Below are 23525 nucleotides of genomic sequence, written 5' to 3'. Positions count from 1 at the left end.
GGGCGGGGGGAGTCACTTCTCACAAGCACAAATCCCTACTCTAGGTCTTTGTTACCTTTACAAAGAGAGACACAACATGCCCACAGGAAAAGGACTTAACTCAGAAAAAGGTGGGGGAAAAGCTGGTCCCTGGGAGCGAGGAGCGAGTCCCAGGAGAGGAGGGCGGGGCCAGGGCATGCTGGCTCTGAGGTTGTGGGGGGCTGTGAGTGGGCGTGCCACTCAGCGTGAGCAAGGTGCTGTACGTGGCACATTTACCTACCCTTGGGTGGAGGGGTGGGCGTCAGGGAAAGCAGGTGTCCGTGGCCACCAAGGGGAAGCAGAGTGGGCTCGGCTCCTGGCTGTTGGCACCCCTGCCCTGTGGTAAGCCGGAGGCCTTGCTCTTGCCGCCTCCTGTGTGAGCTGGAGGCGCAGGGCCCTACGTCGTCTTGGAGCTGCGGACTAGCATCGGCCCAGTGCTCTGCCCAAGATCCTCAGAGGCGGGGAGCTGGCCAGACCAGCTCTTCCATTTGGGTTCCCGGCCTAAGGCACAGGGCCTCCCAGAAGAAGACCCCACCCCAGCTGGACCCCTCCCTATCCGCCAGCTGGGAGGAACCTGGCCTTTCCACCCTCCACCCTCCCCGCCCAGGCCCCAGTGAGTCAGAAGACCTGGGTTTCCGTCTGTTCTGTCCAGGACAACCTCCTTCCCTCCCCGGTCTGTACCCTGGCTCCCAGACCCTTCCAGGACCGAGTTTTTCCGATTTCCTTTCAGACATTTAGAACTTCAGGCCTCGAGGTCTATTTATTTTGTATCTGCATATACGTATGTATACACGTGTATCTATTCAGTGATTCTCAAGCAGAGATGTTAGGGCGCAGCCCGTTCCCGGCACTACCAGAGTATGGAGAAATCGACCATCTGGGCTGGTGCGCTCACTGTGCCAGGCTTGGAGGAATGTTAGCTCCTGCAGTTTCCGGGGCCCGCGGGGGGGCCCCAGGGGTGGGGGCGGGGAACGGACGCCCGGAGAGGCAGGCCTGGCGGATGGCACACACCGGCAGCAGGAGCCGCACTTCCCACGGCGTCTGTGGCCCATCCTTGGTGGAGCATCGCGGGCCCCAGGAGTCTTGCTGGGGGCTGGGCTGGGCGCTAGAGCAGAGAATGGGAGGCTGAGAGGCGGGCTCTAGCCCCAGGCGCGGCCACGCTTCCCGTCGCCCCCCGCCCCCCGCCCCCCGCCAGCCCACCTGAGCCGAGCCGGGCGGGCGCGCTGCCCCTCCCGGCCATTAATCCAGCAGCTCCTTGATGCACCAGCAGCACAGCACGATGTAGGCCACTTCCTTCAGAGTCTGCTGCAGGCCCTCCCATCCTGTGCCCATCTTCATGACAGGCACCCAGGGCCCAGGGGCTCGCAGGGCCCTTCGGAAGGAGAAGGGCAGGGACTGGGCTAGGGGCCGCGACCGCGTCCGGCGCTGCATGTGGACTGCGGGAGCCGCCTCCAGTGCCTGGGATCAACAGCGTCCCCACCCCCTCAGACCTCATGACTCTGGGAACAAAGGCCCCCCAGGGCCAGCACGGGGAAGGTTCTGGGCCCAAGAACGGGCTGAGTCAGCCTCTATGGACAGGGATGGAGGCTGGGGTTAGGAGGGGGAGGGCCTGCTCACTCCGTCCTCCATGCTCTGCAGCCAGGCCCGCTCAGCTTCCGGCCTGGGTCTCAAGACCCCGGGGCCTGGTCTGTCTTGCCCCGAGCCCCAGCCCCTGCCCCGTGGTGGGGGGCCCCGCCCCGTGAGGCTGGCCTTCAGAACCGTCGGTGTGAACTCCTGTCCAGTCTGTTCGGCACGCCCGCCGCCCTGGCCCCTTAGGGGGAGCTCTGCCAGCGCTGAGCCCCCAGCCCCCGTCCGCTTCCCCCATCCCCCCGAGCAGGAAGACACAGCCAGGGCAGCGCACTCGAGAGGCACACTTTATTGACAGGCGACTCCCCAGGACCGCCTCCTTCCCCCCTCCGGCAGCGGGCAGGACTGCGAGGTCATGTCCGGGAGTTGCGCTCCTCGTCTTCATTCTCCAGTAGGTAGGCTGGATGGTAGGTGGGCTGTCCTCCTGGGCTCAGGTACTTCAGGGCGGGGTTCCGCACCGTGTTCTCCCGGCCCCCCAGCGAGGTGTAGCTGGAGCCAGGAGAAGGGAGGCAAGTGTGGGGCGTGGCTCTCAGGCCCCCTGCACCTCCACGTCTTCCCCACACCCACTGTCTCCCAACACCCTTACCCTCGGTCATACAGGATACAGTACGGGACAAACAGCTGACGCAGGAAGTCCCAGATGTCTCTGTAGGTCCAGTCCTGGGAGGTCAGAGCAGAGTCACAAAGTCCCCCTCTTCCTCACTCACCCCTTGCCACCTGGGAAGGGGCCCACTTGGGCTCTTCTGCTTCTTGGCCCCCGAGGAGGGCTCCTATCTGATTCTCTGGGGCAGCTCGCTCTCTGCAGGCCACGCAACGTGAAAGAGAAAGCCTGCATCCTGCCCCCCCCCATGGCGTGGGTCTGTGGCAGCAGACCATGAAAATGGGCCCTAGGGGCGCCTGACATGGGGACACCTGAAACATGCCTGGTGCAAGTCAAGAACTGAATGTTGAATTTTCACATGCCACAGAATTCATCCTTTTAAAGCCTACCATTAGCTGGTTTTCAGTAATTCCTTATTTCATTCTAGTAAGCTGCACTTTGAGTATAATTAGGGGGCTACCGGCCACCGTACTGGGCAGCACAGGCCTAGCGGGAGAAAGCACAAGCTTGCCCTTGGTGTTCAATAAATAGCGCTCAGAAGGCTGAATGACCCAACGGCACAGCCTCCCTCGGATGATGGGGTTCTTCATCTGAGCCCCAGGCTCCAACCTCTCCCACGTGGGGAAGCCAGGGCGCACAGTGGACAGGGATCGGGAGACTGGAGGCCCCACAGCCTCTACCCCGTTACCAGCAGCGGGTTGATGCGCATGAAGGAAGGCCAGCTGGGGTCAGTGGGGCTGAAGGGGCAGAGGCTGCAGGAGTAGGGGTCTGTGCGGCGGGTGCCCATCAGGACAGCCTCCAGCTGGGGGTGCCGCGTCTGCAGCTCGCTCAGGGCCTGCTTCATATCACCCTCAGCCTCCAGGACCTGCAGATTGTACCTGAGGAAGGAAGAGTGCTGCGGTCAGAAGTGGGCACTGCTGAGCTCCCCCGGGAGCCCCAGCCTCCAGGCCCATAGTACCTCTTGATGGTGTCCTGTAGAAACTGTTCCAGCTCGGGAAAAGGGGAGATGCTGCGGATATACAGGATCTGGAGGGGTTCCTGAGCATCAGGGCATTTCCTGGGGCGGGGAGAATGCACAGGCTTGCCGGGTGGGCAGGGAAATACTCTCAGAGGGCTCGCACTGTTCTCTTTGGCCCCCGGATGGACAACCTCCCATTCTCCGCTCTCCTTGTCCCTCCCATCCACGAGAACCCACTTCCTCTGGGAAGCCCTTCTGATCTCTCACTTCTCAGATCTGGAGCATACAGCCCCATTTCAGGTATGCAAATGTCACCTCCCAACAGGACTGTGACCTCCCTGTGGCCCAGTCAGGGAGAGTGGCCTTCCCGTCCAGACCCAGGGCCACACCCAAGTCAGACGCTCAATAACAGAACTGGAAGTCACCACGGCCACCTCCCTCCCAGCCCCCACTCGGCCACCCCTTCCCTCCCCGCTTCCCAGCGGGGGGAGCTGGACAGCAGGGCAGACAGGCACCTCTGAGGTCTCGCCCCCAGGGGTCGGCTCACCTCTGCACGGCCGCGTGCAGGAGGTGCAGGAGCGCTGTGCAGTCCTTGCCTCCATTGAAGCCCACGCAGAGGCGGGCGAGGTCGTACCGGGCCAGGGCAGTCTCAATGGTCTGCAGGGCGCCCGCCACCTTCTCCCCCAGAGAGGACCCTGCGAGCGGACGGACAAGAAGCCAACAGAGAGAGGCACGTGGCCGTCGGAGGGCAGTGGGGGCCACGCCGCCCTTGCTTAACATCTCCATGGCTTCCCAGTGTGGGTCGGTACTGTCCGGACTCCCCCATGCGCTCAGAGCGTGCCCCTGCCGGCCGTTCAGCCCCACCTCAGTGTCTTCTCTCTGGGGGCCCTGGTTTCCTTCTGTTCCCCGGATCACACTGTTTGCTCTCGCCCAGCTCCCGGGCTGACGTCCCCGCTGTGGAGGCCCCTCGTCACCGACATCTCGTGCCCGGGGGCCTTTCTGGTCACGCGACCGGCCCAGAAGGGCACGGTGTACGACTGTCCTGTCGAGCTCCGCCCCCCCCAGCACAGTGCTGTGGACGGCACGCACGCGGCCCGCGTTTCCTGCAGCCGTCTTCCACCGGCTCCTGGATTTCCAGGCAGCCGCCAACAGCCCCTGCGTTCCTGAGGCCTAGGGAGCCACCCCGGCCTGCTGCCCGCAGCCCCTCCCCGTGGAGGCCCCTACCTGATCCCGCGAGTTTGTACACGGCCTCACCGGCCTGCTGCACGGCGTCGGGCACGTAGGGGACCAGCGACCCCGGGGGCAGACGGGCGGTCAGGTAGGCCAGGCCTTCCTCCAGGGGCCCTTCGTCCTCTGAGTCCAGCGTCAGCTTCACCTGATAGTAGTTGCTGCCCCAGTCAGGATAGGAACCCAGGCCAAGCCTGCGCCCAAAGTGGGCCTGGGCCTCGGCCAGGATGGGGGCGATAGAGGCCTCATCGGCGGCCACATAGAGCTCCCGCAGGTGGAACTGCACGGCTGTGTTTTGGAACAGCCCCTTCAGCCCCTCCAGCACCCTCCGCAGCAGCTCTGGAATGCCCGGGAAGAGGTAGACATTTCGGACGGAGACCAGTGGCAGTTTGAAGGGCTGGCCGGTGCGAGGATCGGTGCCGTAATGGAGGCGGGCGGAGGAGGGCACGAGAGACAGCTTCTCCCAGCCCTTCCCTCCTAAGGCTTTGACGGCGGCTTCCAGCTCAGGGTGTGGCTTGAGTTCGTCCCCAAACGCCTGTGCTACGGCCTCGAAGGTCACATCGTCGTGAGTGGGGCCGATGCCCCCTGCTGTGAGGACGTGCGTGAAGCGGCTGGAGAAAGAAGTGACTTCAGCCGCAATGGTGGCAACCTCATCGGGGACAACAGAGACTCGGCACACCTGGACCCCCAGGGAGCGCAGTGTCCGGCACAGAAAGTAGGTGTTGGTGTCCTGAGTGTGTCCCTGGGAGATGAGATGGGGACGGCGTCAATGCCGTGGGGATGAAGGGCAAAGGGGAAGGGGCGACAGCCGCATCTGCCTGATGCTGGGGCACCGTGTTCTTGGTGGCCGCTGCCTTGGTCCACCAAAAAGCCTGGACTGGGCACAGGAGTGAGAAAATCCACGTGAGTGGTCAGGGAGAGCATGATCCACCCTGGGCCTCCTTCTCTGCACTTTGACCTTGACCTCATCTACGCTTATGGATTCCGCGGTCAATTCCTCACCAACCCTGACAGCTCAGTTCCCTGGCTCCATGTACTTACTAAGCATCTCCACCATATTCCTGGCAGTTGTCCCTTTGGTCAGTGGCATCCCCAGACACTGTCCACAGCCAGTCGGGCCCTTCTGCTGTCACCTCTACTGAAATGTCTCCCCATCTGCTGTGTCCCTACTGCCACCACGCAGGTCCTTGGCACCTTTTATCTGGACAGTGGCGACAGCGCCCTGGCCAGGCTCCCAGCCCCCAGGCACAGCACTCTGCCCCGGGCCTCCTGACTAACCTTTCTAATGTGCTACTGTGATTGCACCACTCTTGGGCTCAAAAGCCATGTGTTGTTTCCAAATGTATACAGAATAAAGTTCAAATTCCTTTGCAGAATTTTTGAGGCTGTCTCTGGTGTGTCTCCAATGTTCTTTCCCAGCCCCATCTCCTTCTCCTTCTCTACAGGGGGCTTAGCGGGTAAGGGTTACTCTGGAGGAAGAGAGAATCCCAGTTCTACCACTCCCGAGCTCTGTAACCTTGGGCAAGCTTCTCAGTCTCATAATCTATTAACTGAGATTTGTTTGTTTACTTATTAAAGACTTTATTTATCTGTTTGACAGAAACAGAGTTAGCGAGAGCAGGAACACAAGTAGGGGGAGTGGGAGAGGGAGAGCAGGCTTCCCGCCGAGCAGGGAGCCCGATGCGGGGCTCGATCCCAGGACCCCGGGATCATGACCTGAGCAGAAGGCAGAAGCTTAACGACTGAGCCACTCAGGCGCCCTTAACTGAGATTTATAATAAAAGTATCAAACCTCCTGCGAATGTGCTAAGGATTAGTAAGTATATGTGATATAATCAGCCCACTGCCAGGCCCCAGGAAGCGCTAAAAAAAACAGGGGTCAATATTGCTATTACAAACCTCATGCCTGCCAGGACCTCTCATAAGACTTCCCTGGTTGCTCAAAAGGGATTTCTTCCATCTAGTACTTTCCCTGTGTTTTGCTTACTCATTCTGCTGAATGCCTTGGGTCGTCTTCCCAACAGGCTGGCTGGAACTCTTGGATTATATAGCACATGCACCACACCTCTTTTACCCGGTGGTGGACTCCCTGTCATTTCTGTAAAGGCCCTCCTACCCCTACACACGGCTTGGCAAATTATAGCAACTTTGCTACAAGTTTTCAACAGAGTAACTGAAAGAACAAAGGGTCACTTTCCCTCTAATAGGTTGGACTCACTCGAGGACCCTCCTGCAGCAAGGGGGCTCCCACCCTGGCTGCCTCCCCTCAACAGAATGTGCAGCAGGCTCTGAAGGGCAAGAGAATGCCGCACCCTCCCCCTCTTCTGTCCCAGACACACCTTGAGGATCTCATCTCCAACAATGATGATGCCCGCCGTCACGCTGCGCCCTGGGGGAGGTTCAAAGGCCCTAGATGCCATGGTCCTGCCTTCTCTGCCCCTCGGCAAGGCCCTCCAGGAGCCACCCAGGGCCCCAAATAGGGGTCGAAAGCACGGGAGTCGCGCCAGGTCTACAGGGCACTGGGGGCCATAGCCTGAAAACAGGGGGGTCTGGGGTCAAGGGAACCTGGAGGAGCCGGAGAGGACAATGGGGGAGAGCAGGAGTGCACGTTCTTCCTTAGAGGAAGACCTCGCCAGGCCCTTGACAAGAGACCCCAGCCCTGGCCTCTTCACATGTCTTCTAAGCTGGGCTCTAGTCTCCTTAAAATGTCCTGCTCTCCCGAGCACCTACCCCTTTGAACATGTCTTCTGTGCGCCGAGCTCGGCTCCTCTAGTCGCTCGAGCTCGGCCATCTGCACCTTTAAATACCTCCTCTCTTCGGGGCACCTGTTCCTTTAAGTGGCTCGACCCTTTTTAACGACCCCCCCCCGCCGCCCCGACCCGAACGGAGCTCAGGCGCCTCTCCCGCAGGTGCCGGCACCCTTCCTGGTCTGGAGCCCCGTCCCCCCGCCACGCTGCAGCCCGCCCCGCTCGCCCAGGCCCCCACCTGCCTCCGGCCCTTCCCCGGCTCGTGCCCTCCGCTCCCGCACGTCCCGGGCGGCGTCCGCACGCAGAGTCCCGCCCCACACCAGCACCTGCTCACAGCAGTTGGCCACCTCGGCTGTCGCTCAGACGACCTCCAAGGGCCCATTGGTGCCATCGGCCGTCGCTCGCCCGCCGTAGCCAGGGGGCGGGAGGAGCGCCGGGCTGTCATTGGCGACGCGCACGTGGCCCCCCCGGAACTGCGGGGGCCGGGCCGCGGGCGGGGGCGGAAGGGGCGGCGGTGGGCGGCGCTCCACGGACTTCGGGGTGCGCTCTCTCAGGCTTCAAGCGAGGGAGGCGTGACTCTCACTTGTTTTCAAGCTCTCGTGTGCGCGAGCTGCCGGGCACTAAGCCTAATTCTGGGCGCAGGCGCTGCTGCCAGAGGGATTTTATTCCGTAGCGCACGCAAGTTGTAGGGACACCAAGTGTCAGCACTGCCTGCGGTAGGCAGATCTTGGAGGGGAGCTTTCATTCACCGGTTACGAACGGTAAAGCTATATACTTAACGCTGTTGCCTAGAAACAGCCTTGCCCCCCTTGCTCCAGGAGAGTGCTCAGTTTGGACATCACCTTTGCCCCATTATCGGTCTTCCAGGTACAAGTGAGGGCAGCCGACTAGGACCGGCCGTGTGTCCACCTCGGATTCTCACATCACTCTAGCTTATTCTCACTTCAGTTGCCTTTGGTCTAAAAGTGCTTCTTAAATTTAAATGTTTGATCTGGGACCTTTTAAAAAAATTTTTTATAAGTAATGTCTATGCCCAAGGTGCAGCTTGAACTCACGACCCGGAGTCCCATGCTCTACCGACTGCGCAAGCCAGGTGCCCCCATTTGGGGCCTTAATAGGCTGATTAAATCTCCCTCATTCAGGAGGTTTGGGGTGGGAGCCTGAGATCTGCATTTAACAGGCTCTCCTGTCATGCTGATGCTCCTGGTCCCTAGACTATGTTTTCTGTAGTAAACCTCTAAAATTCATTCATCACTTGGAGAACAGCTGAACCACACCCACCCTCATTTTACTCTCCTAAAACCCAAGACAGATGATGCCCATTTCACAGATGGGCAACAGGCTAAGAAGTCAAGAGTTGCCACACAGCAACCACAAAACGCTAAGTGAAAGGAAGAGCCAGGCTTCTAGACTATTCTTTCTCAAGTAATAAGCCCTGTGTGTTTTTTTCCAAACCCAAGATCAAGAGTTGCATGCTCTATGGACTGAGCCAGTCAGGTGCCCCTAAAAAAAAATTTTTTTTAAGATTTTATTTATTTGACAGAGAGGGAGAGAGCGAGCGCATAAGCAGGGCAAGTGGCAGGCAGAGGGAGAAGCAGGCTCCCCGCTAAGCAGGGAGCTGATGTAGGGCTTGATCCCAGGACCTGGCATGACCACTGGAGCCGAGGCAGATGCCCAACTGAGCCACCCAGGCGCCCCCTAAAACATTCTTTTATTTTTATTTTAAAGTTTTTATTTATTTGACAAAGAGCACAAACAGGGGAAGGGGCAGGCAGAGGGAGAAGCAGACTTCCCGCTGAGCAGGGAGCCCCACTTGGGGCTCGATCCCAGGACCCCGGGATCATGACCCGAGTGGAAGGCAGACGCTTAACGACTGAGCCACCCAGGCGCCCCTATTTTTATTATTTTTTTAAAGATTTGATATTTGACCCCCCCCCAAAAGCTCTGGTCCAATTCTTTATCAGTGGGTTCTCAAGCTTGAGTGGTCGCCAGAATCACCTGGAGAGCTTGTTAAAACATTGCTAGGCCCAATCCTCAGAGTTCTTGATTCAGTAGGTCTAAGGTAGAGTCCAATAATTTGCATTTCTAACAAGGTCCCAGTGATGGCGATGCTGCTGGGTCAGGCACCACCAGTGAACTACTGCCATAAGAAGAAATGGGTGGAAGACAGGGAGAAGCTTCATTTCCGTTATTTAGCACTACTCTTATTACCTCCACCCAACATGGGGCTGGAACTCTGCAACCCGAGATCGAGCCTGCCCGCTCCACCAATTGAGCCAACCAGGGACACCCTGGAGAAATGTTTTCTTGAACAACTACAGCTTACACCTGTTTTCTCAAAGGTTAATACTCCAATTACCTGCATAAAAATGGTTGAAATTCCCACATCCAGGCCACACCCCAGACCAATTAAGGCAATATCGCTAAGGAATGACTTAGGCATCAGCACCAGCCACTTAAAAAACAGCACACGTTGTTGTGTCCCCCCCCCCCCAACAGTTAACAGGCCACAGGTCTGCCAGAGCCTTAGGCTGGGCAGGAAGTGGGGCACAGGAGCACCCTCTGGCTGACAGCCTCCTCCCTTTACCCTCTTGTGCCCTTCAAATACCAGGACTGCGTTAAAGGCAGCATCCCTGACTGTAGGAAATGGTTAATTTGTTTTGATGAGATGATGTCTCTACATAACCTCTACCTCAGGCTAACAAGAGCAACATATATTTCAGAAGTTTGACAGAAAGTCTGCTTAAAGTAGATTAAAAACCAGTTACCTGAATGTTGAAATAAACCTCATTATCAGCAAAGAGCTGAACTTCATTATCTAACCGAAGGGAATATAATCAGAAACATGATACTGAGTGTAATGTTCGCCCTGAGAAGGGAAAAAAACCTTTACAATTAAAGAATTAGATTATAAAAACTTCCTCTTTAATCAAGGCTTTTTAACATGGAACAGATTTCTTGAATAAAATGAAAAGTTTCCAATATATTGAAACAAACCACCATACATACAACACCTGGCAAGAAACAAAACAAAACAGCAAGTTTACACAATCCCTGTAACAGCCACGGCCTTATTCTCAGATGCTTCCTCCACCTACCAAGTGTGTTCTGCTGGGTACAGAGATCAGCATGGTTTCTGGGGTGACACTCAGCTGAGGCTGCAGCCCGAAGAGCGCTCATCTGGCTGGGCCATGGTGCTGTCGGCTCTGCTCGAGCAAAGCAGTCAGCAGCACATTCAAACAGTGGACTGAACGTCCTTTAAATATCAAAGTGAGAAACAAGAAGGCAACATAATGATGTTATCAGGAAGATGTTAGCAAGCAAGGACAGCTGTGTAAAGCTCGAGGCTGGAAGTGATGGCCAGCTTCATTTCTTCGGCTTCTTGGGCAGTGGCCGTCGGAACAACAAGATGTGAGGTTCTGAAAGAGTGAGTGAAATCGAAGAGACACGCTCGCACTGGTCTCTGCACTTCCCAGATATCACCCATTCAGATCTTTATGACTAAATTAAGATTTAAGCATATGGCCTTAGAAGCAGACCCACAAGCTGGGCCTGTCTGCCAAGCCGAGAGCGGTTAGCGTCAGTTCCCTCGCTATGTTTGTACAGCCCCAGGGGGCCTTTATTAGTTTTGCCTGGCAGCTTGGGGTCTGGTGTCTTATCAAGAAATATACTTTCCTTGGCTTATTTGGAACACATCCAAGAATTCACTTTCTGATGGAGAATGATGCAGGGGCCATAACCTCTACCAGGGTATATGTGGCCTTAAGAAAAAAAAAAGGGCACACTCAGACTGAACTAAAGATTAAAGGAGGTTTTTCAGGAACAGGTTGTCTCTGAACTTCCCAGATACTTTCCTTTTATTTATTTTTGGTCACTCCAGTTTTTCTAGATGGCTGGTGAGGAACCAATAAAGCACCCTTACCATCCCCCCCATTTCTCTGGGTTATACGATCTCATCACTCTGTCTTTCCCTCAGTGAAGGAGCCCTCCATGGTTGCTTTCAGACATCGCACCAACCTGGTTCGTGGATCATGTAATGGACCCATCCCTGACTCTGCTGAACGCCAAGATTTCTCCATTCCGATTCAGACATCAGATGGGTTTTAGGGACCAGCTTGGCGATGTCCTTGGGCAACATGACATGCCTGTAAGAGAAACATGGAAAGATGGGGAGAATTCACATCAGTACAGGGTGCAGTATGAAGAGCTTGCATACAAAGCTGAGAGGAAAAAAAAGAAAAAAATCGGTTTCTGATGGTAGGGAGTTTATATAATCTATTGTGGGGTAGAGGCAGCTAGAAATAAAGGCCAGTTATGTAAATCCTCACCAAAGTATGTTAAAAAGCACACATTAATGACTAATGACTAACTCAAGTGAACACGCACCTGTTTTCCTGCCTTCCTGGAGCTCAGTCTGCTGATTACTCTAGAATGCTATAAGGGCAGCCCCATAGCACACACAGTGCCAATAATTAAAAGTAATTTTGAAAAGGATTGGTTTTGCGAAGAAAGGCCTCTTATGGAGCGCTGTGTGGGAGAGCCGTCACAAAGGATGAAATGGAAATGTCTCACCCTCCATCTCATCTTCCTAACTTTGAAGAGAGTTGCCATGAGACTTCTTTTGGGAAGCCCCACGTTCTCCTAACCAAGGACGTCTCCTTTCATGGTAAAAAATTATTACTCTGACATGAATTGGGCTAATCCGGATAGACTCCATCGCGCTCAGTGAAAATACACTCGACGCTCCCTGTATTAGTAGCGGAGACTCTTCGCAAAGGCACAATTCTAGTCTAACTATGTGAAGATGGCTTACACTCAATGGACAAGCCCCGGCACAGGGACGGCCTTCAATACCTAATCAGATCAGACACACAGACCCCCCAACACACCCTCGCAACCACCACCACCAAGACAGCACCGCCTCGACTTACGACTTCCTAACCCTGCAAAGAGGCGGTGAGCACAGAATTTAGTTAGCGCAGTTCAGACGTGGAAAAGAAAGCTAACGGGCCCACGGTCCCGTGTGGGTCAGCAACGCCGAGTCCCCGGAGCCTGCAAAGCTTCCGTTCTATGTTCCCTAAGGTGGAAGGCGAGACACCCACCGGGCAGGCGGTGTGGGCGTCACACTGAACGCCTGGAATGCGACTCGGGCAGAATCCCCGCTCCCCGCGATCTTCCGGCCTAGAATCGCGGCGCCGCACCTGCCAGACGCAAGCCCGCGGCCAGGGCTGTGCCCCACGCCGGTCCCTGACCCCAGCACAGCCCCAGCGCCTCCCCCCGAAGCCCGGCAGGCTCTGCTCCGACTCTCGGGCCGGGGCGGCAGGGGCCGTGGGCTGCGCTCGCGCTGCGGCGCAACTCCCGAGCCTGCGGCACCCCGACGCCGGATCAGACATCACCGGGGCATCCGGCAGGCCCCCGCCGTCTTTCCCCCAAGCCCTCCCCGCCACAAGCCCGCACGCCCACGCCCCCTTTCCAGGACCCCTCCAGCGCCGCTGCGGCCACCTCTTCGCAGCAGGCTCCCCAAGGCAAAGCTCGCGCGCCGGGGGAAGCTCCGAGAACGCTCCAGAACCCCGGCAGGGGGGAGGGGGCCGCCAGAACTCTAGCCACGCCCCCTCCGCCCGCTGCCCGGCTCCCGGCTGACGCGGAGTTCGCCGGTCTGCGCGCCCCCGCGCCGCCAGGCCCTCGCGCATGCGCCCTGCGCTCCCCGCGATCGTCCCCGCCGCGACCCGGAGTCTCTCGCGCTTGCGTCGGTCCTGTCGATTCAGCCCTCACTTGTCAAAGTTCACGACCTCGTTATGGCCCCCGCGCCGGCACTAACCGGTACTCGAACTCCTCGTCGTCATATTTGTCCGAGTAGTAAATCTGTTTGTGCGACATGATCGCTCAATCTGAGGACCGTCAGGCCCGCGCCGCCAACCTCCAAACAACTCCCAGCAGCACGCGCTCCCACCCACTTTGGCCTCGCTTTCAAACACGCCGCCCGCGCTTCCTATTGGTCCCTTTGATTTAAGGCGGGACAACTCCACCTTCAAGCCTCGGATTGGCTTAGACTTCCTCCTCCTCGAGTCCTTATTGGAGGGTACTTCTTACGTTCGTCAAGGACTGGCGTAGGTAAAAAAACACGCCTCTAATTGGCTATCCCTGCCCCCGTGCGCGTTCTCGCGCTGCCATTGGCGGATTCGGGAAAGTGGGACGGCTGAAGGAGGGACGCTGAGGTAGAGGGTCAGGGGTTAGTGAGGCCGGAAGTGAGTGCAATAAAGTTTCTTCAAGGAGGCCAGGCCGGGGAGAAAGTTGGAACGGCCAGCTAAGGAGGCAGTGGCGTGATCCGGAACCAAATCGAGCCGCGGTGCGGTGCGGTGCGGAGACTCCATGAGGCCCTGGTGAGTTGGGTCTTCTCCCTCCCCTTAGGTGACCCACTCCTCCACCCCGGAACCCCTCTCCCGGGACCCTACTTCCGGTCTTCATTTGTAAGTCCCGCCCCCTGAGACCCCCTCCCCGGAAGTCCCACCCCCATCTTCAGGGGGCTCCCCGAACCCCGATTCGTTTTCTGTTTATTGTCCACGACCTCACCCTGCCGCCCGGCTTTCCTGGAAGTCCCACCCCCGGACATGCTTCCACAAGCCCTACTGCAAGAAACCTGACGGTAGTTCTTCCAATTCCCCGAGACCCCGCCTCCTGGCGACGGGTCCCTCGAAAAGCCTATCTCCCAGAAGGCCAGAGCCCCGCCCCTCGGCGGACAGGCCGGGCGCGGGAGGCCACGCCTCCCCAGGGCCCCGCCCGAGGCCCCGCCCCTTCCCTGACCACGTCGGGCCGTGCGGGGGCCTCGCCGCCTGGAAGTCCCCGGTGCGCGCGACCTAGGGGCCACGCCCCCTCGGGAACGTCCCGAGTGGGACCCGGGTCCCCTCCTCAGAAGCGCTGTCTTGGGGCCCCAAACCCCTTGCAGCAGAGTTCCCTTTTCTCGCTTGGGCCTCGGGCCCAGCTCTCCCGAGCTCTCCTGCTCCGGCAGGTGGGAAGCCAGAGTGCCCCGCCCGGTTCCGAGCAGTGCGAGGGCCGGGCAGCCTCTACCTCCCCCTGCCCCTGCCAAGGGTGGGCCCGCTGGAAGGGGGCTGGACTTGGGGCTTGGCGCGAGACGGGGAGAGGGGCTTGCTCCTGGGTTCCCAACCCCGGAGTTTCCCTGCTCAGGACCGACTCCGCCCCCAGAGACAGCTGTAGGTCTCACACCTGCACCTCGGGACCTGGTAGGGTCATGGGTTTGTTGGCGTGTGACCTGCGGGTGCGACAGGGGCGAAAGTTCTCTGCTGCTAGAAAACGGTGGCTTGGCGTGGGTGGAGGGGACAGTGACCTTTTTGCTGTTTGATTTTTTTTTTTTTTTTTTGGAAGGGACTCCCCAGCCTCCACCGTTTCTTTGGCTCTTCTCCGCCCCCTAACCAGAGTTCTTGTCTGGGCATTCCTTCTGGTCCCGCTCGCCCAGCCTTCCCTTCTGGAAACATTCCCGAGGCTTTCGCCATTTCCTGCTACTTGCCTCCTCCTCCCTGCTGGGCCGAGAAGCCACGAGCAGCTTCTCCCCCACACCCAGCCACCCCGACTCACAGTAGGCAAGCTCCTTTCCTATGCAAATTTAAAGAGCCCGACTTCCTCTTTCTTTCCTTCCAAACGCCCACACCTGTTGGTTGTTCCCTGCCTCTGGACTGTGCGGGCTCCGGCAGGAGGAGGACGTCCTGGCCTGTGTGGGGAGGAGGGGGCGGTGCGAGGCCAGGGCAAAACCCCTTCCTCAATGTCTCTAGGCCTGAGGGCTGAAGGCCTGAGGAAATGGAGTGACGAAGACCAGGGGAAAGAATTTAGCACAGTATCTAACACGATTTAAATGCTGGTATTATCAATGACTATAGTTTGCGTCTTTGTATCTTCTGGAGTTTAAGAATAGGTAATCCCAAAGTGATCGTGGGGATTGTACGCATCTTCTACTACTTTTTGTTTGGTGACTTTGCCCCTTCCTCCAAGGCCCCCTTTAGCAGAGCTGTGTCTGGGAGCCTCGTGTGGAAGGGATCGGTGGGGCTGTTCCCTGTGTCCAGCCCCAGCCCACCCCTGGCGCCCTTGGCACAGATTTGTCTTCTGCCCCCTCTGTCCTTCGGTGGCCTGGAGCCCCCACTTCTCTTGGAGAATTGTTTCACTCTCCCATCTCCTCCAGCCAGACTCTGCCCCTGCTGTTGGGGGGCACTGTGCTCCGTGGTGGACACCTGCACCTTCCCTAGCCACCACTGCAAGAGGAGGGGTATGAACCTCTCCACCCAGCCGCTCCTGACAGCTTGCTTTGCTGACTCGGCCTGTGGAAGGGGGCACAGAAGAGTGCTTGGCTGGGGGCCGCTGCTCCTTGGCATGGTGGGTGCCGTGGTGGGGCACCATCAGCCTGTCCTCTGCCCCAGCTCCTGCCTGGTGCGCCACCCAGGTTGGACCTCGTTCCCTTTACTTCTCCAGCTTTGCTCTTCCTCTTGGCCCCTCTCTGCGTCCACTGGGACCACTTCCATCCTTTCCCCTTTTCTTAAGCTCCTGTCCACAGCTGTGGTAGCAGAGGGTGCTAATGGCCCCAGGCTCCCTGGGGCCACCCCCCGACTGTGTGGTGTTGCTAGGGGTGGCCTGGCCTGGAGGAGGGGGGCATTTGAGTGTTCCACCAGGACAGGAAGGAGAGTGCTGAGCTCAGGGATCCCCTCCCTTTTCCACCCCCAGCTCCCTGTTTCCTCTCATTCCCCCTACCCTCCTGCAGCTTCCTGCTCCCTTTGGCCTGCCCATGTCCTGTGTGGATTGATCCAGACCTCCTCTTATTTCCCTCCTTTCCTTCTCATTCCTACATCCTTCCCTCCCACCCCCACTTTACTCCTCCCCAGATTACTGGTGGTTTGTCTGGGGGCGGGAGGGGGGGTGGTGCATGGAGAGCTCTATCCCTGCCAGAGTTCTAGGCTGGGGCTGTGGTGGGGGCTTAGCCCCTTACAGCCTGTGAGTCAGCACTGTCCTCGGGATTGGTCTCTGGCCTTAGCTCTCCGCCCCTGGGGAGGAGCCAGGCAGCTCTGGGTCCAGCCTGTTCTCTTCTCAGCCAGAGAAGAGGCTCCACGCTGGGCGGGGATGGGGCCTGAAACTATCTCGGTCTGACCCGGGGGTGCTGGTGCTGGCGCCTCTTGTCCCTCACCCTCCCCGGGATCCTTGAGATCCCTGGGCCATAGAGGTCCGGTCAGACTAAGGGCCTGGGGATGCCCCCTGCCTGGCCCCCTTGCCCTGACTGGCAGGGGGGCCGGGCTGGGCAGCAGCCTCCCTCTCACAGCAGCCATGGATCTCCTGCCCCCCAAGCCCAAGTACAACCCACTTCGGAATGAGTCTCTGTCATCGCTGGAGGAGGGGGCTTCAGGGTCCACCCCACCGGAGGAGCTGCCTTCCCCATCGGCCTCGTCCCTGGGGCCCATCCTGCCACCTCTGCCTGGGGATGATAGTCCCACTACCCTGTGTTCCTTCTTCCCCCGGATGAGCAACCTGAAGCTGGCCAACCCAGCTGGGGGGCGCCCGGGGCCAAAGGGGGAGCCAGGAAGGGCAGCTGAGGATGGGGAGGGGATCGTAGGGGCGGCCATGCCAGACTCAGGCCCCCTGCCCCTCCTCCAGGACATGAACAAGCTGAGTGGAGGCGGCGGGCGCAGGACTCGGGTGGAAGGGGGCCAGCTGGGGGGCGAGGAGTGGACCCGCCACGGGAGCTTTGTCAATAAGCCCACGCGGGGCTGGCTGCATCCCAACGACAAAGTCATGGGACCCGGGGTTTCCTACCTGGTTCGGGTGAGTGAACGTCCTCCCATTCCCTCCTCCCTCCTCCCTCCCGGACCCCTCGGGTTCCTCTGCTCACTCCAGCCTTACCCGAGCCTCTTGTTTTCTGCTCTTCCCAGCACCTCCCTTGGTTTCAGGGTCCTGTTTCTCATACCTTACTAGCTTCTTCGCTGCTTCTGCAGCCCCTCCCCTTCCAACTCTGCCTGGGCCCCTTCCTTCTTGTGACACCCCCCCCCCCACCATGCTTAGCACAAAGCCCAGCACATTGCAGGCCCTTAGTAAGTGTTGGAATGAGTGAGTCTTGATTGTGTCCCCCAGCCTCCTCCCTCTGGGGATATCACTCCACCCCCCTCCCGCCCCCCACCCCCAGTGCCCGTCACTGCCCCCCACATTCTCCTCCCATATGCCCGAGGCCCTCCTAGCTTGCCCTTTCCTCTGCTCCTTTTTCCTCTGATCTTGCACGTAGTGGGGGTGTAGCCGCAGGCAGCCAGCAAAACTTCTTCGTCTTTACTCTTCCTTTAGGGAGCACATAGGGAAAAGGCCCGGGGCTCCTTGTGAAGGGGTGGGGGGAGGCGGCTGACTTGTCCCCTTCCATCCCTCCCTCAGTACATGGGCTGTGTGGAGGTTCTGCAGTCAATGCGTGCCTTGGACTTCAACACCCGCACCCAGGTCACCAGGTTAGTGGGGAGGCGGGCAGACGGGGGGGGGGGGGGGGGGCCTGGATTAGTGAGGGGAGCAGGGGAGTGGGTCTTGGTCGCTTGCTAGCCATGGCTTATCTTTAGGTAAAGGGGATTGAGAGAAAGTTAGGGGAGTGAGTCTAAGTCTGAATGAAAAGAGGCACCTCTGGTCTGGATCCTTCTTAACTTATCCAGTCCTGTGAGTGGTGGGGGAGGTAGCAGAGCCAGCCGGCAGCTGGAGCCTGAGTATAGAACAGGGTGGGTGGAAGGTTGCTGCTGCCTTTGGGAAGGGAATGGGACATTTGGTAGCTGGAAGGGGGTGGGGCCAGACCCACTGAGGCCCTAACCCAATCAGCCAGGAAGTGGCCTCTCCGTGTCATCAAATATTAAAGGCCCTTAATTCAATCCACCACGACAAAGAGCCTGGAGTGCCCCTGGAGTCTGGCCTGGTCTTCCCCTCCCCCTGCCCTGTGGCAGCCCCAGCTGATTGGGAGGCAGGCTCTAGGTCTAAGGACCTCTTTCTCCCCAGGGAGGCCATCAGTCTGGTGTGTGAGGCTGTGCCTGGTGCCAAGGGGGCGACAAGGAGGAGAAAGGTACCTGGGGCCGATGGGGCTGGGTGTGCTGCTGGGAAATGTGGGGGAGCAGGCCAAAAGGCAGAGGGTGGGGGATTCCTGGTGTGGGGAACCCCCAGCTTCTGAGATCCTTGGGCCCTTCCCTAGCCCTGTAGCCGCCCGCTCAGTTCCATCCTGGGGAGGAGTAACCTGAAATTTGCGGGGATGCCAATCACTCTCACCGTATCCACCAGCAGCCTCAACCTTATGGCCGCAGACTGCAAACAGGTTGGTGGGGTTGGGTGAGGGGGCCAGAAACACTGTTGGGAGGGCTGAGCCAGGACCTGGTCACAGGGCCAGGAGCTAAGACAGGAAGGAAGGAGGAGCTTAGGAGGACCTGGGCTAAGAAGTCAAAAGGGTGGGACTGACACTCCAGGGCTGTGGGTGCCCAGGTGCTGCAGGGCTGCCTGACCCATGCCGTTCCCTCCTTTCTCTGTCCCCTGCACTAATCCTCAGATCATTGCCAACCACCACATGCAGTCTATTTCGTTTGCGTCCGGTGGGGACCCGGTGAGTTGGGGAACAGGGCCGGGGGGTGGGAAGAGTAGGGGCCACACCAGCTGGAAAAGAGGGTGTGCTGGGATCGAAGTGGTGTCTGGAAAGGCCTGGGTTGTGTAGGGGTCAGGGGTGAGGTGGGCTGTAAAACTGAGCTAAGGGGCTGCTTCTGACCCTGCCCACCCCAGGACACAGCTGAGTACGTCGCCTATGTTGCCAAAGACCCGGTGAATCAGAGAGGTGAGGCGCGGTGGGGAGCGCTGGGTGGGGCCAGCTGTCCGAGAGGCAGGTGAGCAGGACCTGGGGAGCTAAGCAGGGGCTCCTGCCGGGAAGACGAGGGCCCCTGGCCGCGCCTCCTCCCAGCAGGCCGCCTCTGCTGTGCCCCCAGCCTGCCACATCCTGGAGTGTCCCGAAGGGCTCGCTCAGGATGTCATCAGCACCATCGGCCAGGCCTTCGAGTTGCGCTTCAAACAATACCTCAGGAACCCGCCCAAGCTGGTCACCCCTCATGACAGGTGAGCGGGTGCGGAGGGTGAGGGGCAGCTTCTGGGCCCCAGGCCCGAACGGAGAAAACAGGTCTGCTCCACTGCTCACACTCGAGCCCAGAGAGGGTCGGGGGTGAAAATAACCTGTGTGCGTGTTTCCCACTTCCTGCTATTCTTGCGTTTCCTGTGGCTGTCAGGAAAGTCTGGCCAGGCCCTGTCTGCTGCAGGCCCGCTCTTCCTCTCGCGTGCCGGGCCACCGCGCTGCCGGCCTGTCTCTCTCTCTCTCTCATTTCTCCATCTTTAGTTTTTCATTTTCCTGCCTGTAGGAGCCATCAAGAATTTGGGTGAGGGAGGATGTCTTTTTCCTGAGAGCTCTACCTTTCTTTCCCAGCTTAAGGCCGGTAGCTATTGAGTATTTAGAGGAGATTAAACTATTCTGGAGCACATCCCTTCTTGCCTCCTTGTGCTTCTCCTCCCTATTGGGAGATAGCATGATAATCGAGGGCATGAACTCTAAAATCAAATCTGATGTTACAACTCAGCTCCGCCAGCCTTTAATTGTGAAACCACAGGTAAATTTCTCCACCTCTGATCCTCATCTCTCTTCTATCACTGGGGAAGGAGGTAATAGCTACCTTGCAGGGCTCCCGGGAGGATGGAACGGCTGTTCTAGAAAACAGCCAGCCTCAGGCCTGCCGTGCAGGAGGTGCCCGGCCCATGGCCACTGTCTGTGCCCTCCCTCCCTCCTGTTCCTCTCAGGATGGCTGGTTTTGATGGCTCAGCTTGGGATGAGGAGGAGGAAGAGCCACCTGACCACCAGTACTATAATGACTTCCCCGGGAAGGAACCCCCTCTTGGGGGAGTGGTGGACATGAGGCTTCGGGAAGGAGCCCCCCTGGGGGCTGCTCGACCCACTCCACCCATTGGCCAGACCCCCAGCCACCTGGGAGCAACGCTGGTAAGTTATTTGGATGGAGGTGGGCTGGGCCTGGGACCTGGGATGGGAGTGGCCGGTTTGGGCTTCTGGTCTCATCTTATTTTTGTCCCTGCAGCCGGTGGGGCAGCCTGTCGGGGGAGACCCAGAAATTCGCAAACAGATGCCACCTCCACCACCCTGCCCAGGTGTGAAGGGAGTGGGGAGGTGTAGGGGCAGGGGTGCAGGGGGCAGGGCTGGGGTCACTGTGATGTCTCCCTTTCCTCAGCAGGTAAAGAGCTCTTTGATGATCCTTCCTATGTCAACGTCCAGAACCTAGACAAGGCCCGGCAAGCAGGGGGTGGGGCTGGGCCCCCCAATCCTGCCATCAATGGCAGCACGCCCCGAGACCTCTTTGACATGAGTGAGTGCTCCTCTCTCCTTTTCTGCATCTCCGTCTTTCTACTCGGGTCCTCCTCTTCTGCCCTGCTCTCTCCTTCTAGGCCTCCGCTCCCTGAAGGTCTGGGTCCTGGCCTGTGTTGTGCCAGCTGCCTCTCTTAGCCCCCTCTCTGAACCCCCAGAGCCCTTCGAAGATGCCCTTCGGGTGCCTCCGCCTGCCCAGGCCATGGCCATGGCTGAGCAGCTCCGAGGGGAGCCCTGGTTCCATGGGAAGCTGAGCCGGCGGGAGGCTGAGGCTCTGTTACAGCTCAACGGGGACTTCCTGGTGCGGGAGAGCACGACCACGCCAGGACAGTATGTGCTTACTGGCTTGCAGAGTGGGCAGCCCAAGCACCTGCTGCTGGTGGACCCAGAGGGCGTGGTGAGTGGAGCAGGGATGTGTGTTGGGGCGGTGGGGGGGGGCAGAAAGGGCTCCTGCATAGCCATGCGTCTCCCCTCACTGCCTCCCACTTTCCCTGCTTGGCATGTGAATATGGGCACCCTTCCCAGCGGGATGGCATCCTTCCCTTCTCATACCCCTGAGCCCGAGCTCTGTTCCTTTCAGTCCTCAATTCCCCAGCCCTGACTGCATCTGAGCTAGAAGGTGTTCAGCTTTCCTGAGCCCCTCTTCTGACAAACAAGGAAACCATCCTGGAGAGGTGGTGATGCCCAGTGTCGGATGGCTAGAGCCTAGAAACCCCAAGTCTCCTTTTCCAAGAGGAGCCAGGGACCTCCCCAGCATCTCCAGACTCAGGGCTCAGCTCGGCGTCCTGTCGCCTATTTGCCCCGCCCCACTGTCCCTCCTAACTTTGGGCTCTTTTCTACAGCAACCCCAGCCTCCCTTCCCCATCTTCTTCGTAGTGTGTGTCCTCCTCTGAGACATGCCACCTTCTCGGTCGTGAGAGTAGATATCCCCCAGCTTCTCAGTTTCTGGGGCTGATGTCCTCTCTGCCCACTTCCAGAGCTAGCTGTGGATTTCCTTTCTAGAGAAGCCTCAATGATCTGGACAGACAGCACTCCCGTCGCGGTCTTTTTCTCCTTGCTCAACCCCCTTGAATATTCCAGTTTCTGTAGTCCTGGGGGCAGAGGTCTTACTTGACTCCTCACCTGAATTGACTCCTCAGGTTCGGACAAAGGATCACCGCTTTGAGAGTGTCAGCCACCTCATCAGCTACCACGTGGACAATCACTTGCCCATCATCTCTGCGGGCAGTGAACTCTGTCTACAGCAGCCCGTGGGGCGGAAGCTGTGATCCGTCTCAGTGCTTTCTCCCCGAAGGGGCCCTCCCACCCCTTCCACCCTATTCCTTGATTCTCAGGACCTCATTTGGGAGTGTTCTGTGGGCTTGGCCTCGCGTTGGAGCCAGGGATAGTGTGGACACAGTTCAGCATCCAGCTGAATGAGAGGGTTTGTCAGAAGCCTGGGGTAGAATCCTGTTTCTCCCCGAACCTTACCAAAGTATTACTGGACAGAGTGGCTCCCTTCCCTGGGCCTTTCCTGTGCCAATCTGATACCCCCTTCCCCAAGAAGGCGGGTGCTTGAGGCCTAGGCAGCGTGCCTCCTTGAAGTGAGAAAGGTCTAATGGGGCAATCACCTTTCCAGGGAAGGGGGAATGAATCACGCCTTTGGTCTACCCCTGGGCTCAGGGTACCCCAGACCCCTCTCAACAACACTCCCTCCCAGTGGTTAAACTTTGTGCCTTTGACCATCTCCTAGGTCTGAAGATATTTTATGCAAAGAGTTCTTGAGCCCCTGAGGTCGAGGGTGGGGGTGCTGACACCTACTTGGCTTCTGGGACCCTGTCCTCTCCTTGCTCAGCACCCCCTCCAGTTTGGGTTGGGAGAACAGAGGCAGGAATGGCAGCTGTCCCCTCTCCCTGGGGATAGGCAACCCTTAGAGATTGCCTCAGAGCTCCCCTTCCTGGCCAGCGGGGGGATGGACCCCTCCCTTGCTCAGTGCCTCCTGGCAGGGGGCGCCTCACTCAAGGGGTCTGTATATACATTTCGTAAGTCGTCTCCCCCCTCCCCAATGTTGCATGCATATTATACTCTACAGCCAAAGCATAGTCCTTGGTCCCTGCCTCCTCCTACTGGGGTTGGGGGCTGGTGACTGGATTCGGGCCTCCTCAACTGGTAACTCTCCCAGGTGGGCTTGTGGAGGCAGGAACGGGGGCATCGAGACGAAAGCAGTAGACAATCCCCAAATACCATCTGTAGATTTGGGAAGGCATTTATTTTATATGCATATATTTTAGGGCTGTAGATTTATTTTCCTTGTTTTCCATGGCTTATCTTGAGCACAAAATGACAATAATCAATTACGTGTAACGCCACCTCTGACTTTTCAAAGCCTTTTTACAATGATTGGCATTTTCCTCCTCCCAGCCTTTGAGGCAGCTGGGCCCGACAGCATTCTCTTTTCTACCGGAGACCTGGGGCTCTGAGAAGCAGATCGTGAGCTAGGACTAGACGGAGCGAAGCGGGGAGGCTCCACGGGTGTGAGCAGCTTCACACCTGCAGTGACAGGCCCTGGCAGAGGCCGCCCGCGCCGGCCCGGAGCCCCGGAGCCCCGGAGCCCCGGAGCCCGTCCTGCCGCTGCGAGTGTAGGTCTCGGTCCCGGCCTTTCCGTTTCGTTTGGCACGGTGTCTCCACGGGCCTCACTATACCAAAGGGAAATCCTCTTCATTAAAGTCCCTATTTCTTGTACCTCGGCGTCGTGGTCCCTGTTGCTGCCCGTGCTCGGTCGCCGCTTCCACCCCGTCGGGGGCGGGGGGCGGGGGGCGGGGGGCGGCCCCTCCCGCAGGACGTCGCCCCGCCCGCGCCGCGCACCCCCGCGGCCGCCGGGTGGTCCGGCCCACGCCCCGCCCCTCGCCGCGCGGTGGCGGCGTCCGCGCGACTTCCGCTTCCGGCCGCCGCCGCCGCCGCCGC

General features: G+C 58.7%; 4 protein-coding genes across 10 annotated transcripts; 1 reads left to right on the top strand and 3 right to left on the bottom strand.

Annotated features, from left to right (window-relative positions):
* Positions 1-751: 751 nt before the first annotated feature.
* On the bottom strand, positions 752-1599 carry LENEP (lens epithelial protein). 2 transcript variants are annotated; one of them, XM_035009715.1, is made up of 2 exons: positions 1219-1599; positions 752-1143 (listed from the first exon to the last, which is right to left on the bottom strand). In XM_035009715.1, exon 1 carries the CDS (start codon positions 1447-1449, stop codon positions 1258-1260), a length of 192 nt encoding a protein of 63 aa, XP_034865606.1. In that variant the 5' UTR covers positions 1450-1599; the 3' UTR covers positions 752-1143; positions 1219-1257. The 2 variants fall into 2 exon arrangements, with proteins under 2 accessions (XP_034865606.1, XP_034865605.1); XM_035009714.1 differs by having other exon boundaries at positions 752-1123; positions 1219-1590.
* Positions 1600-1917: 318 nt separating this feature from the next.
* FLAD1 (flavin adenine dinucleotide synthetase 1) lies at positions 1918-7491 on the bottom strand. Of its 4 annotated transcripts, none has more exons than XM_035009711.1 (8): positions 7416-7491; positions 6770-6963; positions 4428-5172; positions 3751-3898; positions 3204-3302; positions 2934-3123; positions 2231-2304; positions 1918-2133 (listed from the first exon to the last, which is right to left on the bottom strand). In XM_035009711.1, the coding sequence occupies exons 2-8, from the start codon at positions 6848-6850 to the stop codon at positions 1998-2000; spliced, it is 1473 nt and encodes a 490-aa protein (XP_034865602.1). In that variant the 5' UTR covers positions 6851-6963; positions 7416-7491; the 3' UTR covers positions 1918-1997. The 4 variants fall into 4 exon arrangements, with proteins under 4 accessions (XP_034865602.1, XP_034865601.1, XP_034865603.1 ...); XM_035009710.1 differs by lacking the exon at positions 7416-7491 and adding an exon at positions 7161-7318 and having other exon boundaries at positions 6770-6819; XM_035009712.1 differs by lacking the exons at positions 6770-6963; positions 7416-7491 and adding an exon at positions 7161-7238.
* A 2589-nt stretch (positions 7492-10080) lies between these two features.
* Positions 10081-13130, bottom strand: CKS1B (CDC28 protein kinase regulatory subunit 1B). 2 transcript variants are annotated; one of them, XM_035009709.1, is made up of 3 exons: positions 12996-13118; positions 11195-11322; positions 10081-10596 (listed from the first exon to the last, which is right to left on the bottom strand). In XM_035009709.1, exons 1-3 carry the CDS (start codon positions 13052-13054, stop codon positions 10544-10546), a joined length of 240 nt encoding a protein of 79 aa, XP_034865600.1. In that variant the 5' UTR covers positions 13055-13118; the 3' UTR covers positions 10081-10543. The 2 variants fall into 2 exon arrangements, with proteins under 2 accessions (XP_034865600.1, XP_034865598.1); XM_035009707.1 differs by lacking the exon at positions 10081-10596 and adding an exon at positions 10611-10938 and having other exon boundaries at positions 12996-13130.
* A 3023-nt stretch (positions 13131-16153) lies between these two features.
* On the top strand, positions 16154-23303 carry SHC1 (SHC adaptor protein 1). 2 transcript variants are annotated; one of them, XM_035009706.1, is made up of 12 exons: positions 16154-16990; positions 17585-17655; positions 18185-18248; positions 18375-18494; positions 18723-18776; positions 18950-19001; positions 19150-19276; positions 20006-20204; positions 20299-20368; positions 20452-20583; positions 20741-20979; positions 21722-23303. In XM_035009706.1, exons 1-12 carry the CDS (start codon positions 16496-16498, stop codon positions 21848-21850), a joined length of 1752 nt encoding a protein of 583 aa, XP_034865597.1. In that variant the 5' UTR covers positions 16154-16495; the 3' UTR covers positions 21851-23303. The 2 variants fall into 2 exon arrangements, with proteins under 2 accessions (XP_034865597.1, XP_034865596.1); XM_035009705.1 differs by having other exon boundaries at positions 16155-16990; positions 20449-20583.
* Positions 23304-23525: the final 222 nt, after the last annotated feature.

This window comes from Mirounga leonina, unplaced genomic scaffold (genome assembly GCF_011800145.1).
Source record: "Mirounga leonina isolate KUSES-001 unplaced genomic scaffold, KU_Mleo_1.0 Mir_154, whole genome shotgun sequence".
NCBI lineage: Eukaryota > Metazoa > Chordata > Mammalia > Carnivora > Phocidae > Mirounga > Mirounga leonina.
The sequence above is the reverse complement of the archived record's forward strand: the minus strand, read 5'-3'. Positions and strand labels throughout refer to the sequence as shown.